The sequence below is a fragment of the Hoplias malabaricus genome, chromosome 17 (genome assembly GCF_029633855.1).
Source record: "Hoplias malabaricus isolate fHopMal1 chromosome 17, fHopMal1.hap1, whole genome shotgun sequence".
Taxonomy (NCBI): domain Eukaryota; kingdom Metazoa; phylum Chordata; class Actinopteri; order Characiformes; family Erythrinidae; genus Hoplias; species Hoplias malabaricus.
The window spans coordinates 19,224,746-19,246,734 of record NC_089816.1 but is presented as its reverse complement, the minus strand read 5'-3'; the positions used below and the strand labels follow the sequence as shown (position 1 = coordinate 19,246,734).

At 42.9% G+C, this 21,989-nt stretch overlaps 1 protein-coding gene across 1 annotated transcript; it reads right to left on the bottom strand.

Moving 5' to 3' along the window:
• Nucleotides 1-1,069: 1,069 nt before the first annotated feature.
• Nucleotides 1,070-21,765, bottom strand: qdpra (quinoid dihydropteridine reductase a). Its single transcript, XM_066648966.1, has 7 exons — nt 21,608-21,765; nt 21,386-21,478; nt 20,404-20,500; nt 18,407-18,547; nt 10,981-11,089; nt 9,501-9,584; nt 1,070-2,086 (listed from the first exon to the last, which is right to left on the bottom strand). Exons 1-7 carry the CDS (start codon nt 21,698-21,700, stop codon nt 1,984-1,986), a joined length of 720 nt encoding a protein of 239 aa, XP_066505063.1. The 5' UTR covers nt 21,701-21,765; the 3' UTR covers nt 1,070-1,983.
• Between the last annotated feature and the right edge of the window lie 224 nt (nt 21,766-21,989).

Genomic DNA, 21,989 nt, shown 5'->3' with positions numbered 1-21,989 from the left:
AAACGGAACGGAGTGATGAACTAATCCTGCTGTGTCTTCTGAGGGAATCTCCACAGAAAGGGATCATTTAACTCTCGCTTAATTGTCTTTTCACACTGAGATGCTTGAGAAGGCAGCGCCATCTAGAGGTGGAGTTCACACACAATTACACTGGAGCAATGGTGAACCATGTGGGTTATTTAAACTCAGTGGGGGTCCATACCACAGCAACAGGACCACAGTCTGTAACCGAAGAGGCACAGAGTGAGCGGAGTGGATAGTGAGTGTAGGAACAAGAAGGTGGTGTTAATCTCCATCTCCACCACCTCGCTGGGTTCTCCGGTAGAAATAGTTTCCACGATTCAGATTCAACACCAAAATTCATCTGCTCCCCTTCCACTAGAGGAAACACTTGAGAAAACTCATCACAAAACTCCAGAGAAAGGGGCGAGCAGGGTGTGTGACCCGGACCTGGCCGCAGTGGGGTGTGAGCTGGGAGACTTCACCTGAAGTAACACAGCCAGGAAGATAGGTGGCGCAAGTGTAACAAATGGTTTCTCCCACTTTCTCCCTACAACTGTCTCCCTGTCTGTACGTCCTCTTTCTTTGTCTCTTTCCCTCTCTCTGTCTCTTAGTCTTTCTTTTCTTTTCTTTTCTCCCTCTGTTATTCTGTCTCGCTGTCTCTCTGTACCTCTTCGTTATTGTCTCCGTCTCGTGCTGCCTCTCTCTGTACCTCTGTCTGTCTCATTGCACCTCTCCTTCTGTTATTGTCTTTCTGTCTGTCTCGCTGTCTCTCTGTACCTCTCCTTCTGTTACTGTCTCTCTGTACCTCTCTGTCTGTCTCATTGCACCTCTCCTTACCTCTCTGTTATTGTCTCTGTCTCGCTCTCTCTCTGTACCTCTCCTTCTGTTATTGTCTCTGTCTGTCTCACTCTGTCTCTCTGTACCTCTCCTTCTGTTATTGTCTCTGTCTCTCCTTCTGTTATTCTGTCTCTCTCTCTGACAGATATGTAAACAGTGCAGATGTTTCTGAAGCAGATCTTTGACAAACAGAGAAGTAAAAATGATCAATAAACACTTTCCTGTTGAAGAGCAGTTTGAAGTTTAATGGCAGTGAGACAAAAGTGGGAGGAAGAGGAACGGCAAACAAACAACACACTACACACAGACTAAGGCCTCTCACTGGGAAAGTTCTGAACAGAACAGTAACACACCTGTGAAGTTTTACTAGCTTTAAAGAGGAATCACACAACATCTTTACACATCTGGATTAGTGCTCCACTCTTTGATGTCAGAAGGACAAAGTGGTTGAAGGAAACTTGAAGGGATTCTGTAGCTCAGATCCAGAATTCCTTATACGGACAAACAGTGACATCCCGGAAGAATAAAGGCCTTTACACACAGAACGTGATTATTTCATTTTTATGATATATTCTGTAGATACATTTGCATATGTATCTTTTTCATTCCTGTGATGGTTTACAGGTGATAAAGACTCCCCTTCACTGTTGTCTCTTAAAGGTGCTCTAGCCCTTGTCTGTGTTGTTGTAGTTCACCTACCTCAACACCAGAGGTCAGGCATCCAGAATTACCACCATTACTGCATTATTAAAGACGACCTCTTGTAGCCAACCTGATGAACCACAACAACAGACAGATATAGCTGTTCAGGTGCAGAATACACTGGTGCTTGGGCTGTTGTTAAAAACTATTTTTAACCATGTTCTCGATGTATGTGTGTATTTCCCAAATATTCTGATACGTTCATGTTATTTATTTTCATCACGTTCAGAGTGCAATGGCCTTGAAACAAACACACACACACACACACACGTAGAGGGCACTGTGTTTAAACACTGTAAGGCTGAATGGATGAAATCACTCCTTTCCGTCTTCCTTTACCAGTGTTTATCTGTTTCTTTCTCTTTCACTTTTGCAGTAAATGTTTGCCTTTTTCTGAACCCTCTTTTCTCTATTTCTCCTATTCACCCCTCGCTCCTGTTTTTACTGAAATGGCTTGGCCTCTGTCTTTCCTCCAGTCGTCACCAGCTGGATGAGACTCCCCGAAACTGGACGACCAGAACCAGTGGCCCAGCTGTGGAAGGTTCTGGAACACAGACAGACAGACAGAGAGAGAGAGAGGTGAGTCAGACAGAATATGTTTGTGTAGGTGTATTATGTGTGTGTCAGACAGTGTGTGTGTGTGTGCGCGCCTATGTAAGAGAGAGAGAGAAGGAGAATGAGAGCGAGAGAGAGGGAGAAAGAGAGAGAGAGTAATGAAAATGATGTGGCGAGTGGAAGGAGAGAGTGAGCACTGGATAATGAGAGTGGGGGTGGAGGTGGTGGTGGAGTGAATGAGAGAGAGAGTGGAGGAGAGGTGAGAAAAGAGATACAGAGAGGGGTAGAGAAATGAGGAGGAGAGATGGTATGATTAATAGAAAAGAATGAAGAGAATGAATGAAGAGAGAGAGAGAGAGAGAGAGAGAAGAAGAAGAGGTGAGAAAAGAGAAATACAGAGAGGGGTAGAGAAATGAGGAGGAGGAGCTCGGGCAGGGACACATCCCTGGGCTGTACTCCTAAATCTACATTCACCTTCTTCACACTCACACACCTCAACCCCAAATTCCCAAAGAGAAACCCACTAGAAACCAGAAAAGTGGAAATTGGACTCTTTGGACTCTTTCAATTGGACAATTGAATCCAGAATCCATTCCTTGTGTTTGGAATTACCAGTTGTTTACTGGACTGTTGATGTGTGTGGCTCTAACAGTGTCCCTGCAATCACAAAATCCAGGACTGGATTCCGGTGGCCAGAGGAATGATCCAGGGAGGACAGTGCTCAGAGGATCACAGCTTCTCCATTGTGAGAGTTTGAAGGCGTACATTTTTATCTGTGTCACATTACTATTCTATGAATATTCCTACTCTCCTCCAGTAGTTACATTGGATAAAGGCTGGGCTTTGTCCCACCCATCAGACGCTCAGCGTCTCTGGGGGTCTATGGGGCAGTGGGCTGTACTCGGCTGGCCCGGACGCTCAGCTTCTGCATGATGATTGGATGATCTGTCTGAGGCTGAATCCCTTTTTGATTGAGAGCGAAATGAGCGAATCAGCGATCCTCTGGTGTAAAGCTCCGTGGGAGCATTACATTTTCATTCTGTTCTGCGTTGAACCGGAGATTTTCTTAATCCTTTTAGCGGCATTTTCTTTGTTAAAAACGACTAGCGACAAATCGAGCTTCTATTTCTGGTGGGTTTTTTTGTAGCTGCTTGTTATTGGAGACTGACTTCTATCACTCTTTCTGACTTCTTTCGCAGTTTCTGTCCAGAGGGTGCTGCTGAGCCCCTCCAACGTCACAAAGCACTCACAGGCGGACATACTTCACATGGGCCAAGGCCGTTTAAGCAGCCTAGCTCTGCTGGCCATTGAGAGGACACTAGTCAAGTCCCTGGAAAAGACGCCTTGTTGGTACGACAGGATCACAGATCATTTTCTTGAAAAGGATCGGAGGGTAGAATTTGTGTATAAATAAACCGACACATTTTATGATGTAGGCCGAAATTGAGCTTCCCCTCCTTGAAAGACCAGCATCCGCCACTGCTTCAAACAAACAGAACCACAGTGTAGACAAGCTCTGCTCTCATTGCCAGCTGCTGCCTCTTGAAAAACACTACTGCCATCTTGTGGTCAACAGTGGAACTGATCCCTTATTCAGCCTCGTCCTGTCTCTGTGTTTGTGAGCAGCGTGAGCACATTCATAACCAGCAAAGAAAATAATTAATCATAAGAGACCTTCATAAACACAGTTCTACAGCCTCCACCCCCCAGTGACAGTAATCACAACTCTCTACAAAACCAAGAACAGACTTAATATCGTCGCTGTCAATTAAAACTCTGTATCTGTGTGTGTGTGTGTTGTGTGTGTGTGTGTTTAGTTACTGCATCATTTGAACCCAGCAGCTGTCCTCCACACTGTGTGTAAATCTCATGACGAATGACCAGTAGAAACACACTAAAATTATTATTTTTAATATTATTTTTAATTGACTTTCATTGAAAGATGTTCCTGTTCCTGTGAAGTTACTGCTGTGAAGTTACTTACATGTTTATCTTGGGACAGAGATGATTGGTTTATCTGAGCAGATGCATAAAATATGACTGAATTAAAGTAAGACTGAGATTAAAACATTAAATCAATTTCTTTTGACGAATGAATGATTTAAAAGATTTTATAAGATGTTAAATTCAGACACCAGCACCTCTTTAGGCCAATATTACAATAAATACTCATTCATTCATTGTCTATAACCCTTATCCAGTTCAGGGCAGCGGGGGGTCCGGAGCCTACCCAGAATCACTGGAGGGGGCTATAATAAATATAAGATACGTAAATACTACAAACACTATACACATTTTTTTAATCTTTGACATCCAATTGTTCAACTCTCAGTGGAAATCAGTGTAAAAAGATGTTATTCAGAGTCATTTTAGAGTGTTTCTATTGGTCATTCGTCATGAGATTTACACACGGTGTGGAGGACAGCTGCTGTGTTCAAATGATGCAGTAACTAAACACACACGCGCACACGGAGATACAGGGTTTTAATTGGACAGCGACAATATAATAACACTACGAGTTTGTGTATACAGGCATTACTCTGATGTATGTAGACTGTATTGATTAGACTGTATAGGGGTTAGACAGTATTGATTAGACTGTACAGGGGTTAGACTGTATTGATTAGACAGTATAGGGGTTAGACGGTATTGATTAGACAGTATAGGGGTTAGACGGTATTGATTAGACAGTATAGGGGTTAGACGGTATTGATTAGACTGTACAGGGGTTAGACAGTATTGATTAGACATTACAGGGTTTAGACTGTATTGATTAGGCTGTATAGGGGTTAGACAGTATTGATTAGACAGTATAGGGTTAGGCGGTATTGATTAGACAGTATAGGGTTTAGATGGTATTGATTAGGCTGTATAGGGGTTAGACAGTATTGATTAGACAGTGTAGGGGTTAGGAGGTATTGATTAGACAGTACAGGGTTTAGACAGTATTGATTAGACAGTATAGGGGTTAGACGGTATTGATTAGACAGTATAGGGGTTAGACGGTATTGATTAGACTGTACAGGGGTTAGACAGTATTGATTAGACATTACAGGGTTTAGACTGTATTGATTAGGCTGTATAGGGGTTAGACAGTATTGATTAGACAGTATAGGGTTAGGTGGTATTGATTAGACAGTATAGGGTTTAGATGGTATTGATTAGGCTGTATAGGGGTTAGACAGTATTGATTAGACAGTGTAGGGGTTAGGAGGTATTGATTAGACAGTACAGGGTTTAGACAGTATTCATTAGACAGAATAGGGGTTAGACGGTATTGATTAGACTGTATAGGGGTTAGACAGTATTGATTAGACAGTAAAGGAGTTAGACAGCATTGATTAGACAGTATTGATTAGAAAGCATAGGGGTTAGACAGCATTGATTAGACAGTATAGGGGTTAGACAGTATTGATTAGACTGTATAGGGGTTAGACAGTATTGATTAGACAGTATAGGAGTTAGACAGCATTGATTAGACAGTATTGATTAGACTGTATAGGTGTTAGGCGGTATTGATTAGACAGTATAGGGTTTAGACAGTATTGATTAGGCTGTATAGGGGTTAGGCGGTATTGATTAGACTGTATTGATTAGACAGTATAGGGGTTAGACAGTATTGATTAGACTGTATAGGGGTTAGACAGTAAAGGAGTTAGACAGTATTGATTAGAAAGTATTGGGTTTAGACAGTATTGATTAAACGGTATAGGGGTTAGACAGTATTGATAAGACAGCACAGGGGTTAGACAGTATTGATTAGACTGTATAGGGGTTAGACAGTATTAAGTAGACAGTATAGGAGTTAGACAGCATTGATTAGACAGTATAGGGGATAGACAGTATTGATTAGACAGTATAGGGGTTAGACGGTATTGATTAGACAGTATAGGGGTTAGACGGTATTGATTAGACAGAATAGGGGTTAGACGGTATTGATTAGACAGAATAGGGGTTAGACGGTATTGATTAGACAGAATAGGGGTTAGACAGTATTGATTAGACATTACAGGGTTTAGACTGTATTGATTAGGCTGTATAGGGGTTAGACAGTATTGATTAGACAGTATAGGGTTAGGCGGTATTGATTAGACAGTATAGGGTTTAGACAGTATTGATTAGGCTGTATAGGGGTTAGACAGTATTGATTAGACAGTGTAGGGGTTAGGAGGTATTGATTAGACAGTACAGGGTTTCGACAGTATTGATTAGACTGTATAGGGGTTATACAGTATTGATTAGACATATAGGGGTTAGGCAGTATTCATTAGACAGAATAGGGGTTAGACGGTATTGATTAGACTGTATAGGGGTTAGACAGCATTGATTAGACAGTATTGATTAGACTGTATAGGTGTTAGGCGGTATTGATTAGACAGTATAGGGTTTAGACAGTATTGATTAGGCTGTATAGGGGTTAGGCGGTATTGATTAGACTGTATTGATTAGACAGTATAGGGGTTAGACAGTATTGATTAGACTGTATAGGGGTTAGACAGTAAAGGAGTTAGACAGTATTGATTAGAAAGTATTGGGGTTAGACAGTATTGATTAAACGGTATAGGGGTTAGACAGTATTGATAAGACAGCACAGGGGTTAAACAGTATTGATTAGACTGTATAGGGGTTAGACAGTATTAAGTAGACAGTATAGGAGTTAGACAGCATTGATTAGACAGTATAGGGGATAGACAGTATTGATTAGACAGTATAGGGGTTAGACGGTATTGATTAGACAGTATAGGGGTTAGACAGTATTGATTAGACAGAATAGGGGTTAGACAGTATTGATTAGACAGTATAGGGGTTAGACAGTATTGATTAGACAGAATAGGGGTTAGACGGTATTGATTAGACAGTATAGGGGTTAGACAGTATAGGTGTTAGACGGTATTGGTTAGACAGTATAGGGATTAGACGGTATTGATTAGACAGTATAGGGGTTAGACCGTATTGATTAGACAGTATTGATTAGAGAGTATAGGGATTAGACGGTATTGATTAGACAGTATAGGGGTTAGACAGTATTGATTAGACCGTATAGGGGTTAGACTGTATTGATAAGACAGTATAGGGGTTAGGCAGTATTGATTAGACAGTATAGGGATTAGACAGTATTGATTACACAGTATAGGGGTTAGACGGTATTGATTAGACAGTATAGGGGTTAGACGGTATTGATTAGACTGTATAGGGGTTAGACAGTATTGATTAGACTGTATAGGGGTTAGACAGTATTGATTAGACAGTAAAGGAGTTAGACAGTATTGATTAGACAGTAAAGGAGTTAGACAGCATTGATTAGACAGTATTGATTAGAAAGCATAGGGGTTAGACAGTATTGATTAGACAGTATAGGGGTTAGACAGTATTGATTAGACAGTATAGGAGTTAGACAGCATTGATTAGACAGTATTGATTAGACTGTATAGGTGTTAGGCGGTATTGATTAGACAGTATAGGGTTTAGACAGTATTGATTAGGCTGTATAGGGGTTAGGCAGTATTGATTAGACAGTATAGGGATTAGACAGTATTGATTAGACAGTATAGGGGTTAGACGGTATTGATTAGACAGTATAGGGGTTAGACGGTATTGATTAGACAGTATAGGGGTTAGACGGTATTGATTAGACTGTATAGGGGTTAGACGGTATTGATTAGACAGTAAAGGAGTTAGACAGCATTGATTAGACAGTATTGATTAGAAAGCATAGGGGTTAGACAGTATTGATTAGACAGTATAGGGGTTAGACAGTATTGATTAGACTGTATAGGGGTTAGACAGTATTGATTAGACAGTATAGGGGTTAGACAGTATTGATTAGACAGTATAGGAGTTAGACAGCATTGATTAGACAGTATAGGTGTTAGGCGGTATTGATTAGACAGTATAGGGGTTAGACGGTATTGATTAGACAGTATAGGGGTTAGACAGTATTGATTAGACAGTATAGGAGTTAGACAGCATTGATTAGACTGTATAGGTGTTAGGCGGTATTGATTAGACAGTATAGGGTTTAGACAGTATTGATTAGGCTGTATAGGGGTTAGGCGGTATTGATTAGACTGTATTGATTAGACAGTATAGGGGTTAGACAGTATTGATTAGAAAGTATTGGGGTTAGACAGTATTGATTAAACGGTATAGGGGTTAGACAGTATTGATAAGACAGCACAGGGGTTAGACAGTATTGATTAGACTGTATAGGGGTTAGACAGTATTAAGTAGACAGTATAGGAGTTAGACAGCATTGATTAGACAGTATAGGGGATAGACAGTATTGATTAGACAGTATAGGGGTTAGACGGTATTGATTAGACAGTATAGGGGTTAGACAGTATTGATTAGACAGAATAGGGGTTAGACAGTATTGATTAGACAGTATAGGGGTTAGACAGCATTGATTAGACAGTATAGGGGATAGACAGTATTGATTAGACAGTATAGGGGTTAGACGGTATTGATTAGACAGTATAGGGGTTAGACGGTATTGATTAGACAGAATAGGGGTTAGACGGTATTGATTAGACAGTATAGGGGTTAGACGGTATTGATTAGACAGTATAGGGGTTAGACAGTATTGATTAGACAGAATAGGGGTTAGACTGTATTGATAAGACAGTATAGGGGTTAGACAGTATTGATTAGACAGTATAGGGGTTAGACAGTATAGGGGTTAGACGGTATTGATTAGACAGTATAGGGGTTAGACGGTATTGATTAGACAGTATAGGGGTTAGACAGTATAGGTGTTAGACGGTATTGGTTAGACAGTATAGGGATTAGACGGTATTGATTAGACAGTATAGGGGTTAGACTGTATTGATAAGACAGTATAGGGGTTAGACGGTATTGATTAGACAGTATAGGGGTTAGACGGTATTGATTAGACAGTATTGATTAGACAGTATGGGGTTAGACAGAATTGATTAGACAGCATAATGGTTAGACAATACTGATTAGACAGTGTAGGGGTTAGACGGTATTGATTAGACTGTATAGTGTTTAGACGGTATTGATTATACTGTATTGATTAGACAGTATTCATTAGACAGTATAGGGGTTAGACAGTATTTATTAGACTGTTAGACGGTATTGATTAGACAGTATTCATTAGACAGTATAGGGGTTAGACAGTATTTATTAGACTGTATTGATTAGACAGTATAGGGGTTAGACGGTATTGGTTAGACAGTGTAGGGGTTAGACGGTATTGATTAGACTGTATTGATTAGACAGTATAGGGGTTAGACAGTATAGGGGTTAGACTGTACAGGGGTTAGGCGGTATTGATTAGACAGTATTTATTAGACTGTATAGGGGTTAGACAGTATTGGTTAGACTGTGGCTGAAAATAAACTGTGCTGCTGTGTGAATGGCTGAGAGAGCCAGGCACTCACTCTGCGATGTAATCCAGAGGTGTCCAGCTGCTGAAGTCTGCATCAGGCATGAACTTCCTGTTCATTGGCGTGTCCAGGGTAACCCTGCGGACAATGTCATGACAGGGATGTCAGGGAAAACCTCAGGAGGAGTAGAGCAGTCTCACACACACCTCTTTGAGAGATGCAGAGGCTGGATGGAGATACGCAGGTGTGTGTGAGGAGAACAACAGTGAGGACAATGAAATGTCTTTAGCATTTCATAGCATGATTCTTTTCATCCCTCTCTCTCTCTCTCTCTCTCTCTCTCTCTCTCTCTCTCTCTCTCTCTCTCTCTCTCTCTCTCTCTCTCTCTCTCTCTCTCTCTCTCTCTCTCTCTCTCTCTCTCTCTCTCTCTCTCTCTCTGTAGGGAAGAGTCAGCATATTCCAAACTTTTCTAACATTCCATTATGAGATTAAAAAAAAAAAAAGAATGAAGATATTAAAATAAATGCAGCATCTTTTTCATCAGGGGGGCACGGTGGCACAGCAGGTAGTGTCGCAGTCGCACAGCTCCAGGGACCTGGAGGTTGTGGGTTCGATTCCTGCTCCGGGTGACTGTCTGTGAGGAGTTGGTGTGTTTTCCCCGTGCCCGCGTGGGTTTCCTCCAGGTGCTCCGGTTTCCTCCCACAGTCCAAAAACACACGTTGCAGGTGGATTGGCGACTCAAAAAGTGTCCGTAGGTGTGAGTGAATGTGTGTGTGTCTGTGTTGCCCTGTGAAGGACTGGCGTCCCCTCCAGGGTGTATTCCCGCCTTGCGCCCAATGATTCCAGGTAGGCTCTGGACCTCCCGCGACCCTAAAATTGGATAAGCAGGTACAGATAACGGATGGATGGATGGATCTTTTTCATCTGATTTTGAGCATGGTTTTTAAATCACATTTCAGTTCTAATATCTCAAGTTTCTACTGTGTCTATCTTCATAAAACAAACACAAGCGTAGAGCACAAACCTGTGATTTCAGCTAGAAACGGGTGTCAATCACAGGGTCTGATCAACACTAAGATAAACACTCTGAGCCCAGTTTTAGTGTTCAAGTCTGTCATTGGAGACCAGTGTTTAACTCTGAACAGGAAGAGCATGGAAAGACTAGGGTATTGTATCTTCTAGAAATGTGCACATGGAGAATTTGATCTTCATAGTGGTTCACTGGTTCACTCAGGCTCCAGTCGGATCTTCATTGAGTAGGAATAGACATTTTAAACATGGACAGTGTAAAGCCCCACCTGTATTTTGAGGGAACAGTCCCAGTACTCTTAGTTAGAGGTCGTCATTCACAACATGTCCAGCAGAGTGCGCTGTACAGTCAGATTTGACTGAATGAACCTCCTTCAGCTCTCCACAGTCTCTCTCTCTCTCTCTCTCTCTCTCTCTGACAAGTGCTGAGTCATGGAGCCTATTGTGAACAGATGTGCGTCCAGATCAGTAACAGCTGTAATTCTGACTAATGATGCAGACTCACGGAAGGATGGCCACAGCTACGGCTCCAGCAGGAAGACCACTGTCAGATCGCGACAAACTCTGACACAGCTGATGGACCGCTGCCTTCGCCATGCCATACCCCACCATACCTACAGAGGGAGGGAGAGAGAAAGAGAGAGAGGATGAGAGAGACATACATGCAGTGAAATCTTGAGAGTATTTAAGGGAATTGCAGGGAAACACACTTCTAAGCTCTGTATCTTTTAAGGTGAAGCAGTGTGTGAGTTAGAAGCGACTGTATCTTTTATGGTCGAGCAGTGTGTGTGAGTAAGAAGCCACTAGCTTTTAAGGTGGAACGGTGTGTGTGAGTAAGAAGCAACTATCTTTTAAGGTGGAACATTGTGTGTGAGTAAGAAGCGACTGTATCTTTTAAGATGGAGTGGTGTGTGTGATTAAGAAGCAACTGTATCTTTTAAGGTGGAGTGGTGTGTGTGATTAAGAAGCAACTGTATCTTTTAAGGTGGAGTGGTGTGTGTGATTAAGAAGCAACTGTATCTTTTAAGGTGGAGTGGTGTGTATGAGTAAGAAGCAACTGTATCTTTCAAGGTGGAGTGGTGTGTGTGAGTAAGAAGCAACTGTATCTTTCAAGGTGGAGTGGTGTGTGTGAGTAAGAAGCAACTGTATCTTGTTGGTGTGTAAAGTGTCTGCAAGTGTTTATTCACTGTTTGAATTCCCACAGAAACTCGTGTAACTCGAGCTGTTTAGTTTTGTAGCATTGTCGCTAATGCAGTTAGTCATCTCCTGAGTGTGGAGACATTTCCACCTTAAGTGATCAGAAACAGCAAAAATAAGTAATTGTTACCCCCCTATGGAGCAGGAATAGAGCAACACCCTCATCTCGGTTGGTGCTTTTCGCATTTGGATGGAGTTTCTCTGCAGAGAGAGAGAAAGCCTAGCATACCGGACCCAGACACTGTTTTTTTTACCCATTTGCAGACACTGGGGCTTCGTAAACACATTAGAGCGGTTTCCAGAGCAAACCGACTGCAGAGCAGCACATGGAGAGGAGACACACTCAGAGCTTTATACACAGGGTTTTTGATTAAAATCATGAACTTCACCTTAAACAGCTGGGTGTAGGCATGTGAATAAAAACAAAATAAAAAGCAATAATGAATGAACACAGAGGAGCACAGGACCACCCCACTGACCCTTTTGACTTCTACGTGTGTATTAGGGGCTGTGTGGTCTATTCGAGTGTGACATACATTGTGTCACTGCTGTGAAACTATTGATTGGTCGAAACAGGACAATAAACAATAGAAAAATCACACAATGGAGAGTTGGTGCTGGACGTCTGCGCCTCTCTCTGGACAATCAGCACTCTGCAAGGTTTACACGCCACGGGTTAGTCCCTCTATTGCAGTTGGCCTTGTGTATATCCAGAGAGGACCTAGAGGAGACCAGGCTGAAGTGAATCACTAATGTCTCCACATGACTGGGGCTTCGGCATCTGGACTCAATAAGTGGCCTCCAGCAGCTCTCCGTCTCCGAACACAGCGCCGCCGCACAGAACACTTCCTGAGAGCCGGCCAATCAGGGCGAGGGGTGGAGGAGGGGTCTGACTTCTCTCTGAAGACCCTCTGCAGCTCTGTTCTGACCTCAGGTTTAAAACCACAGATAAAACTGGGTCAAAGTGCGCTCACACGCTCTGCGTCTCTAGGTTCAGATTAAATTATCAATAGGTCAGAACTCTCAGAGCCCGGGTTAACTGCAGTTTACTCTGTGTTCTGCCTTCCTCCCAAACACGCTTCAACAAATCAGCCGAGGACTGACTGCGTTTCTGCACAAATCCACCATCAACACATCATTTCTGGAGTGAAATAACATCCTTCCTCCTTTGTTTTTTCTTCAGTTCATCTCCAGAAGAACAAATTATCTCAATTTTCTCTGTTCTTTAATAGGGCTCCAAACATAACCCCCTGGAGTCTGAGGGGTTTTCAGACACCCTGGTGTAGTCTGACATGCCTTGATTGTTTTACAAATTGTACGCATCTGAGAAAAAATCATTTCAAAGTGTTACACATGCATTTTTCAGAACTATCTCTGCAACAACAGTGTTGAATCAGTAAGAGTGTCATACATCTACATTTTGATTAAATTTACTCTAAACTTAGACTTTCCAAAAACCTATTTTCAGAAGTGCTGATATACTGTGAAAAAACACATTCTAAACATTTCTCACCGGGACCTTTGAGGTCAAAACTTTGTGAACACGGGTCTTGGCAACACACTGCTGATTCTACTTTTCAAAAATTGTATGTAATTTTATACTTAGGACATAACAAATGTGAGGTGACACTCTGTTTTTCTCAGTCACTGGCTCCTACGTTGCATATGTATGAAGATAGGTGCGAAAACCGAGGTGCGAGGTCCCCACCCCACTGACTAATGAATGGCCCATTAGCTGTCACCGCCACAGCTGTCAAAAGAGAAGAGACCAGAGGCAGAGTTTATCACAGTTTATTTCAAAAAAAGAGAACTAAACAAGCAATAAAAACAAAAAAATAAATAAATGGCATGAATTAAAATAAATGGAAAATGTGTTCACATGTAAACATAGTGATAATATACTAAAGATAGTCATACTGCTCTTCCATGAATGCCTTGTGGGTCAGGCTGTCCTGTTGCATAAGTTGTTGTGGAGAATGTAGGCATTGGTAGCAGCAATGTCCAAGAAGTGAAGAAACAGTTTTCTGTACCACTTCAAAGTTTTGTGCTGAGTTGTGTACTGCAAAATGCTAAACTTACAGAGCAGATGTGGAAGGACCATGTGTTTACACGTTGGTGGTTGCAGACTTGGTTGACGCCGTCATCTTTGCTTGGAGGTGGAGTATTTTCCACATTTCTGAAAGAAAAATAATAAGAAATGTGAGCTTCTGAGCAGTTACAAAGATTAGCTATACATGCCAACAGTCACTACAACTAATAATTACTTGTATTTCAAATACAGTACTTACATATGACCTATGTATAGCAGTACATAGCATAACAAGCTACATAGGATGACACTATCACATTCACACAGGCCATTTACACATGACATTACCACACTAGGCTAAACATATACAGCCATAAGCCACACTTATGGTACTGGAGCCTCGCATGCTAATGTTAGCACTCTCAGCATGCACACTCAGATCAGCAACAGGCTACACTTGAATGTCCCGTTTACACAACAGCAGGGTTTTTTTTACATTAATTTATGCTTTCATATACAAAGTAATACTTATTTAATTTATTCTTTGTTTTAATTTATCCGGAATTCGCGGAGTGTACACAGTGAGCGCGAAGCGTGGGTTTGTTTCATTTGAAAGGAAATATTTCACTTACCTATCACAAAAACCCTCCTTCGGATCAATCCGCATCTCAAAATAAATCTTTCTTCGTCACTGTCCTCCCCGCGTTCGTCAGATGAGCTGAAATCCTCTTCATTTTCCAGAACAAAGCTCTCCTCCGCAGCTCCCGTGAGTGCGACATGACGAAGCTCCACGTAAACAATTCCGCGACATGTGCTCTGTGTTTGGGCGTTTTCATGCAAATTATCAGCCAATGATCCTCCACTAGCAGCTGCCGAATTACCATAGTGTTAACATATGAATGGCAGAACGCGTCTATGGGCGGAACAAAAAAGCTTGTGCCTCAAAAATGTGCCGGTTGTTGTTTACGCTTCTCTCACAAGAATATAAATATATATATCGTTTCATCCTGTATATAGTTGGAAAGTAGACCCTTCAAGGTTTCCGAGGTATGTTGTATTTTTTTTTTAGGATAAAATCTCGCAGAGTTATATACGTGTTTATGTGGAATTTCAATTTTATCCCGCCGGCGGCATAGCCGACCTCAAAGGGAGATGTCTTTGTTGCAAGAAGGTGCTGCGTGTACACACACTGTTGCAATATTTCTGTATTGCACACTACTGTTTACCATACTGGTCTTTGCACATTTTTTTCTATATTACCATCTCTCTGTACACATTATTTTATATTAAGTTTCTTGATATCTATTTTCACCCTTAAATATCTTTATGTTTAAACTATTCGCCCAATCAATTCAATCGTTACTTATTTTATTTTTCATTGGGGCATTCATTCAAAGTATGTAATAAACTTTAATTTGAGATTAAAGCTGGACAGTGGTTCAATATCAATATTTATCGCAATATAAATCGTTTCAGTAACAATGATATGATTTTTAAACACATTTTTAATATTTCAGTACACATTATTTATGGCATCTGTCACTGACTGATGGTCATTAGGGGGCGCCACCATCAGATCACTGCCCTTACTTTTAAAGTTAGTTTAAAAATATTAATATTGACAAAGCCAGGATGTTCATGTTTGATGGTGGCCTTCTTTTTTGTTTGTTCTTAACAGATTTATGTGGCGTTTATGAGAATCATCGTACTGCTTAAAATTTAGAAATATATTGTGTTATAAATTTTGTCCGTATCGTCCAGCAAATTTGATATGATTTGATAATAATGCTTTAACTTGAATAAATTGAAAAAATATAATTAGTTATGTTTGAAAGCTGGTAACTCATTTACAGTTTTGTCTCTACACATGCTAACTAAAGCCTAGTTGTTACAATAAACCTCCTTTAGGGGGAGCTGGTAATTATCTGTGTGAAATAAGTAAAGGGGCAAACAAGAGACCAGATACTGAATGTAAACAAACCTGTGCTAAACAGAGAGCTGGTTTACACATGCAAGGAGACTTGAAGATGGTTAATGCCCAATATAGCACACAGCACTGTGTAAAAAGTGCAACAAAAAAAAGTGTAAACTCAACTGATTCAGAACTTTATACTGTTAAAAAAATATGTCAAAATTAAACGGGGGTTGGGGGCGGCACGGTGGCGCAGCAGGTAGTGTCACACAGCTCCAGGGACCTGGAGGTTATGGGTTCGATTCCCTCTCCGGGTGACTTTCTGTGAGGAGTTGGTGTGTTCTCCCTGTATCCGCGTGGGTTTCCTCCCACAGTCCAAAAACACACGTTGGTAGGTGGATTGGTGACTCAAAAGTGTCCATAGGTGTGAGAGTGTGTGTCTGTGTTGTCCTGTGAAGGACTGGCGCCCCCTCCAGGGTGTATTCCCACCTTGCGCCCAATGATTCCAGGTAGGCTCTGGACCCACCACGACCCTGAACTGGATAAGCGCTTACAGATAATGAATGAATGAATAAACTGGGGTTCTTTTCTCAGACATTAGCTCCTCGCTACACTAACCGGCAGCTGGCAGCATCCAAACTGCACTCTGTTCTGCTCAGTTTATTTACTACACAGTCTTTGGAGGATTAAGTTCTGTTCCCTGGTTCTGTAAACTGATAAACCTCAAGCGGACGCTCCTGAATCACTGACAGTAATAAACCTATCCTGATGAAGCTGATTTTGTGGCTCTTCTGTTTTGAACAAATCTCTCGGTTTTTTAACAGGAATATTGAGACTTTAGGATTAACATCAGTGCTCTGACTAATCGCGATTCATTTTTAAATCGTCTGAGAGCCCTGATATTTACAGAAATTTAAAACACCAACTCCTCTTCACTGTGTTAATGAACAAATAAAAAGCTGTTTCTTATTTGTGTTCTGTTAATGCCCCACTGCTCCATCACACCGTTTGTCTCCCTGAAGTTGATCAGTGTCTCTCTGAGCTACTCTGAGATGTGTTGATCTGTGAGGACCAAAAGGGCTTAGAGGTCTGTCAGAAACATTTTGTAGCCCCCCCAACATACCCCCAATGCCCCATCTCATTCAAGTGTCTTTGAAGGGGACACATCAAAGAGCAGAAATGGAGATTCACATCATGGTTGATCAAAGCTGCTGCTCCTGGCTGCGGGGCATTTTCCCCTGTGTCTGTCACTCTGTGTGTGTGTGTGCAGATAGCAGACTACAGTCCAAACACACACACACACACACACACATATATGCAGCAGAAAAAGTGCTGAGTCATGTCTCCTCCCAGACCGGCAACCAATCAGAGAGCCACGTTTCAGATCCATGCTGATGCAGGGCTTTCTGGGTCGGCTCCAGGAGGCTTTGTCCTAAAGCATCACATGACCTCCGCACTAATCACACTCTTCAGATTTAAAGCCTTGTGGGTGAGATTTAGGGGCTCGGCCTGGTCCGATAATGACCCGAGCGTAAGTAGCTATCATAAACAAGGGTTCTCAAAAATCCCTATGCCCTAAACACTACAGAGGGAGCCCTGCAACTTTGGGCTGAAAACCTGTGTGGAAAAAATTGTAGGATTAATGTGTAGAAGACGTTATTTCACAGGCTACTTCAGTCTCAGGCCAAAGATTTCCTGTCTGCTCTGAGTTTAATAAATAACAGTGACTTTCAATCACTGACCAGAAATACAGTACAAGATAATCTGAGTGAGGGTCTTAAATATGATCCAGAGGTGGACGTGGGTGAGCCTCTGGAATGTAACATCGTAATCAGAACAAAGTTAAGAGGCTGCTGCTGAGAGACTTTAAGAAGAAGTCTTTAAGAATTGGATTGAACAGTGGAGAGTCTGTAAGCACAAAGAGGATTAATAGCTTTGACTATAAAACCAGATCAGGACGGCTCTGATGAAGAGCCCCGAGTGAAGTCAGGGGGCGTCACTTTATTGGAGCAGAGCTGATGTGGACACGAGCCAAAGCTAAATTCCCTTAGTGCTACTGAATACATCGAACTCCTCTCTCACAAACCAGCAGCTACATAATTTATCCCTGACCATTATCATCCAGCTCAGTGACATCATGCAGCAATGTGAATAACCCACCCAGAGCGCCTCAGTGGGGTCCACATGGGGTGGACATGTCAGTGTCAGTGAGACCCGGGTGAGCTACCGGTGTCAGAGAAATGTGGGAGGCCATGTAACTTGCTATTTAAGAGGTCCAGAGTGGGTTGTGTAAAGCCAAGGTGGGCCCTCTATTATTAACACACTATGGTCTCATCGGTGACTCCTGAGAAAAAGATGTTTAAAAAACTGTATATCAGCAGTAAGAGTAAATTTGATTAAAAACAAACAAACAAAACCCTCCTAATATCAGAATAAACAAGCACCTCAGTTATTGAGAAGATAAATTATTTTAAATAATAATCAAAGGCCCACAGCTGGGCTGACCTTACAGACTTGACCTGTATCGTACTTGAGTTTAAATGGTTGAATGGCATCAAATTCACAGAGAAAAGTCTCAACCTTTAGTGTAAAACCTCCCCTACCACTAGAGGCTGTTACTGGGATCAACTCCCTATTAATGCCCTTCATTTCAGAAGAAGTGTTGGATGAGCGCCTGTCTACACTCTTCTGTCTTTATGGTTTTAATGAAACCAGCACTGAACCCAGGTAAGGTCACTGCAGTGAATAAAAATAAACCATAATATCTTTTATAAAAACCAGCTGGAAAGGCACCTGGAGTTCCACAGAGAGCAGCTTTGGCTCCAGTGAGGGTCAGCAGACCTCCGAGCTTCAGGTGCTGAGTGGCCAGGTGACTGGAGATGGTGGAGGTCCACACACTCTGCTTCCACATCAGGTCACTGCTCTTAAACACATCTACAGAGGCAAAGAGGAGTTAGTGTAAATAGGAAGTCATTTATTTATTCTAAAAGAATAAATATTCTAATATCTATCTATCGTTACACTTATATAGCGCCTTTCTAGATACCCAAGGACGCTTTACAATCCATACTGCTCAGAACGCTCAATCCACACACACTGGCGAGAAGCGGCAGCCAAACGCACACAGCGTACTCTCGACCAGGAATGACCGTCCACCTGGAGGACTGCATCGGGCACTAGGATTTCACCCAGGACAGAGCGCCAATCCGTATCTGGGCGCACACACATTCATTCACATACACACTCATTCATCAGGACAGTTATTACAGAAGCCAATTCACCTACCCTCCATATTTTTGGACTGTGGGAGGAAACCGGAGCCCCGGAGGAAACCCACACAGACACGGGGAGAACATGGAAACTCTTAAAGAATAACATGAGTCTTTCCTCAGGTCCATGATAAGTGCAGAGGCTTATGATTGGTCCATCGAGCTATCAATAATTCCTTTGTGGAACTTATATGTGAGTTAACTAGAAAATATATAAGTGATGAGTCAGTGGGTGGGGGGGGGGCGGCACGGTGGCGCAGCAGGTAGTGTCGCAGTCACACAGCTCCAGGAACCTGGAGGTTGTGGGTTCGATTCCCGCTCCGGGTGACTGTCTGTGAGGAGTTGGTGTGTTCTCCCCATGTCCGCGTGGGTTTCCTCCGGGTGCTCCGGTTTCCTCCCACATTCCAAAAATACACGTTGCAAGGTGGATTGGCGACTCGAAAGTGTCCGTAGGTGTGAGTGTGTGAGTGAATGTGTGTGTGGATAAGCGGTTACAGATAATGGATGGATGGATGAGTCAGTGGGGGGGATGATTTTCCCAGAGGGGCATCTTATGTGTGTTTCTGAATAAGTTCCACCCTTTATCTGAGCCTCAACTACAGAACTTTTCCACTGCAGGGTCCCTACACTACTCTACTGGACTGGACTGGACTCGGTGCTGGACATCTGCGTTGCGTGGCGTAGAGTGACGACTCTCTCTGGACTCCTCTGCATCTGTAAAATCTTCAGCCACAGCAGAGATCATGTTTGTTTTTATCCGACTCATGACGGCAGCTTGTAAAATTTACACCGTGGTCTTTTGAAGAAGTTCAAACGATCCTTGGATCGGTGGCCGATGAAAGAATCCAGCGACAGCTGGACGCTGCAACAAGGAAGGAACAAACTCTACTGATCTGTCTGAACTGATGACGGAGCTGTGTTCAGTCCCAAACAACAACAACAACACGCCAATACACCATGAGTAAACACCGCTTAATGTTACCGCCGTTGTTGTGCTTTCCAAAGCCCACTGTTCCCCTTAGAGACGGGGTTAGAGACGACACCAGGTACATTTCAGGGGAGAGCTGTGGGAGAGGAAAACCAACCAGGGACCAATCAGAGAGTAGAGTCTGGTAGAGATGGTAACATACAGTGGAAAAGTGCCTTTAGATACAGTTCTAAATTTTAACCAAGGTTGAAAGCATGAAACCCCATAAATAAAGACATTTTCCACCAATATTTTTATGCGTGATTGCTGCTGGTCATTACAGTCCACACACTGCACTATCCTCCCTATCCTTAGAGAAGGAAAGACTGGATTAAAGACACCCACAGGACAGGGGAATCTAGGAAGATCATTCTTTAAGACCACCCAGACCGACCGGGGCCGATGGTCCTTCAGCTGTAAGAGAACTTCTGGCTAGAAACTTAATACTTTATAAACGTAAACTTAACATTAGAATTTGACCAGACTCTGTAGGACTCTGGGTTGGAGAAAATCCTTGTGTCTCAGCACTAGGATTCCGATTAAAGACCTTTTACCTTTTGATCCACAGTTTCCTCCGGCCCATCCTCCGGCTACGCACAAAATAGCATCCACCTTCTCGTTGCCTAGCAACCGTGCCACATCTGCGGTTACCTATGGCAACAACATAAGATAAGACTCAGACTGGGCCTTTTAGGCAAGCAAACAGATCATTCGTTCATCCATTCATTCAGACTCTGGGTTTTGTTTGGAGGAGAATAACACAGCAATGTGGAGGAGACAGAGACACATCTAATCTGTGGGTTTGAGGAGGACACTCCTATGTCTTTTGTGTCCACACTTTTATTATAACACAGAGACAGACGCAGCAGATCACATCATGAGCAGGACTGTGCAGGGAGAGCAGCTGCAGACAACAAAAGGCAGGAAATTGCAGCAGGCATAGATGGTAAGCCCCACCCCTTCACTTTAATATGACAAGCCACACCTCCTGTGCTGTGATTGGCTGGCAGTGAACCACCTCCTGATATGACTGGCTGATTTCCAGAGGCGTAGATTGCTTTAATGAAGATCAGGAAAGTCCTGAACGTTTAACTAAAAGGTTTACTCTTTTTCTTTGCTTCAAGTTTATTGCAAAAGAGCTATAGATTGTGTTGATAATTTACAGGAATAAATTAAACCAGAAAACTGAAATAGACTCAGAGATAGAGACAGAGATCGTTTCAAATCTCTGTAGAAGCTCAGCAGCACATCCAGCATCTCTCAGCACAGAGAATAAAGGCTGAGGTACTCATTTCTTCTACTATTTGGAGTCTAAAATAAAGGTAATATAATATAAAACCCTTAGGAATAAAGAAAACTCAGAAACGCATCACTGGTGTACCCATACTTTTGCCCCGGAGACTACAGCTACCATTGGCTGACCGCGATGTGAGCCACGTCTGGCAGCCAATCACACGGATAGCACTAGCCAATCCTGGCGCACAGAGGCGGCCCCTGACGGAAAACGAGTGGAAAGTGAAGCAGCAGGTGACCCACCTGTTCCGCCTGCTCCGGGAGAGACCCGCAGGTCTGGACCGACACGCTGGCGCTCGCCTCTTCATTCTCCGCGATGTCCACGCTGGCGACCCACTGGGCAACAACAGACCAGACCACCACAGACACAGCGTCAACAACTCACCGTTCAACAGGTGTCAGTCGCTCAGCTGTGAACGCAGACTGACCCCGGGAAACACGGGGGGAGTAAAGAACCACACTTACCCAGCCCCGAGACTTAAAGTAGCGGACACACGCCGAGCCCAGAGCCCCTCTCCCCCCGTAAACCAGCACTCTTCTCCGCGGATCAGCAGCCATCTTCCAGCCTGAGAGAGAGGTGGAAACCCTAGGAGGTGGCAGAGGGAGAGAAGAGAAAAGAGAGAAGGGGCGGGTTGGATAGAGGGGTGGGGTAAAGGGAGAGAGAGAGGGAGTTATGGAGCGGTGGGGTAAAGGGGGAGAGAGAGAGGGGGTGGGGTAAAGAGAGTGAGAGAGGGGTGGGGGAGAGATTAAATAGTTGCTGTGTTACTAGAGAGGGGAAAGAGTGGATTGGAAGAATGGAAAGGTGGGGGGCTAGCGTGAGGAGAGGAAAGGGTAGATGGGAGGAGAG

What these genes read in the sequence shown, in the direction of transcription:
- qdpra (XM_066648966.1), bottom strand. Translation starts at nt 21,700, where the DNA reads ATGGCTGCTGATCCGCGGAGAAGAGTGCTGGTTTACGGGGGGAGAGGG. An exon ending in ACTTTAAGTCTCGGGGCTGG is followed by an intron (nt 21,479 to 21,607) that starts GTAAGTGTGGTT and finishes GTTGTTGCCCAG; the next exon opens with TGGGTCGCCAGCGTGGACAT. An exon ending in GTAGCTGTGGCCATCCTTCC is followed by an intron (nt 9,585 to 10,980) that starts GTGAGTCTGCAT and finishes CATTGTCCGCAG; the next exon opens with GGTTACCCTGGACACGCCAA.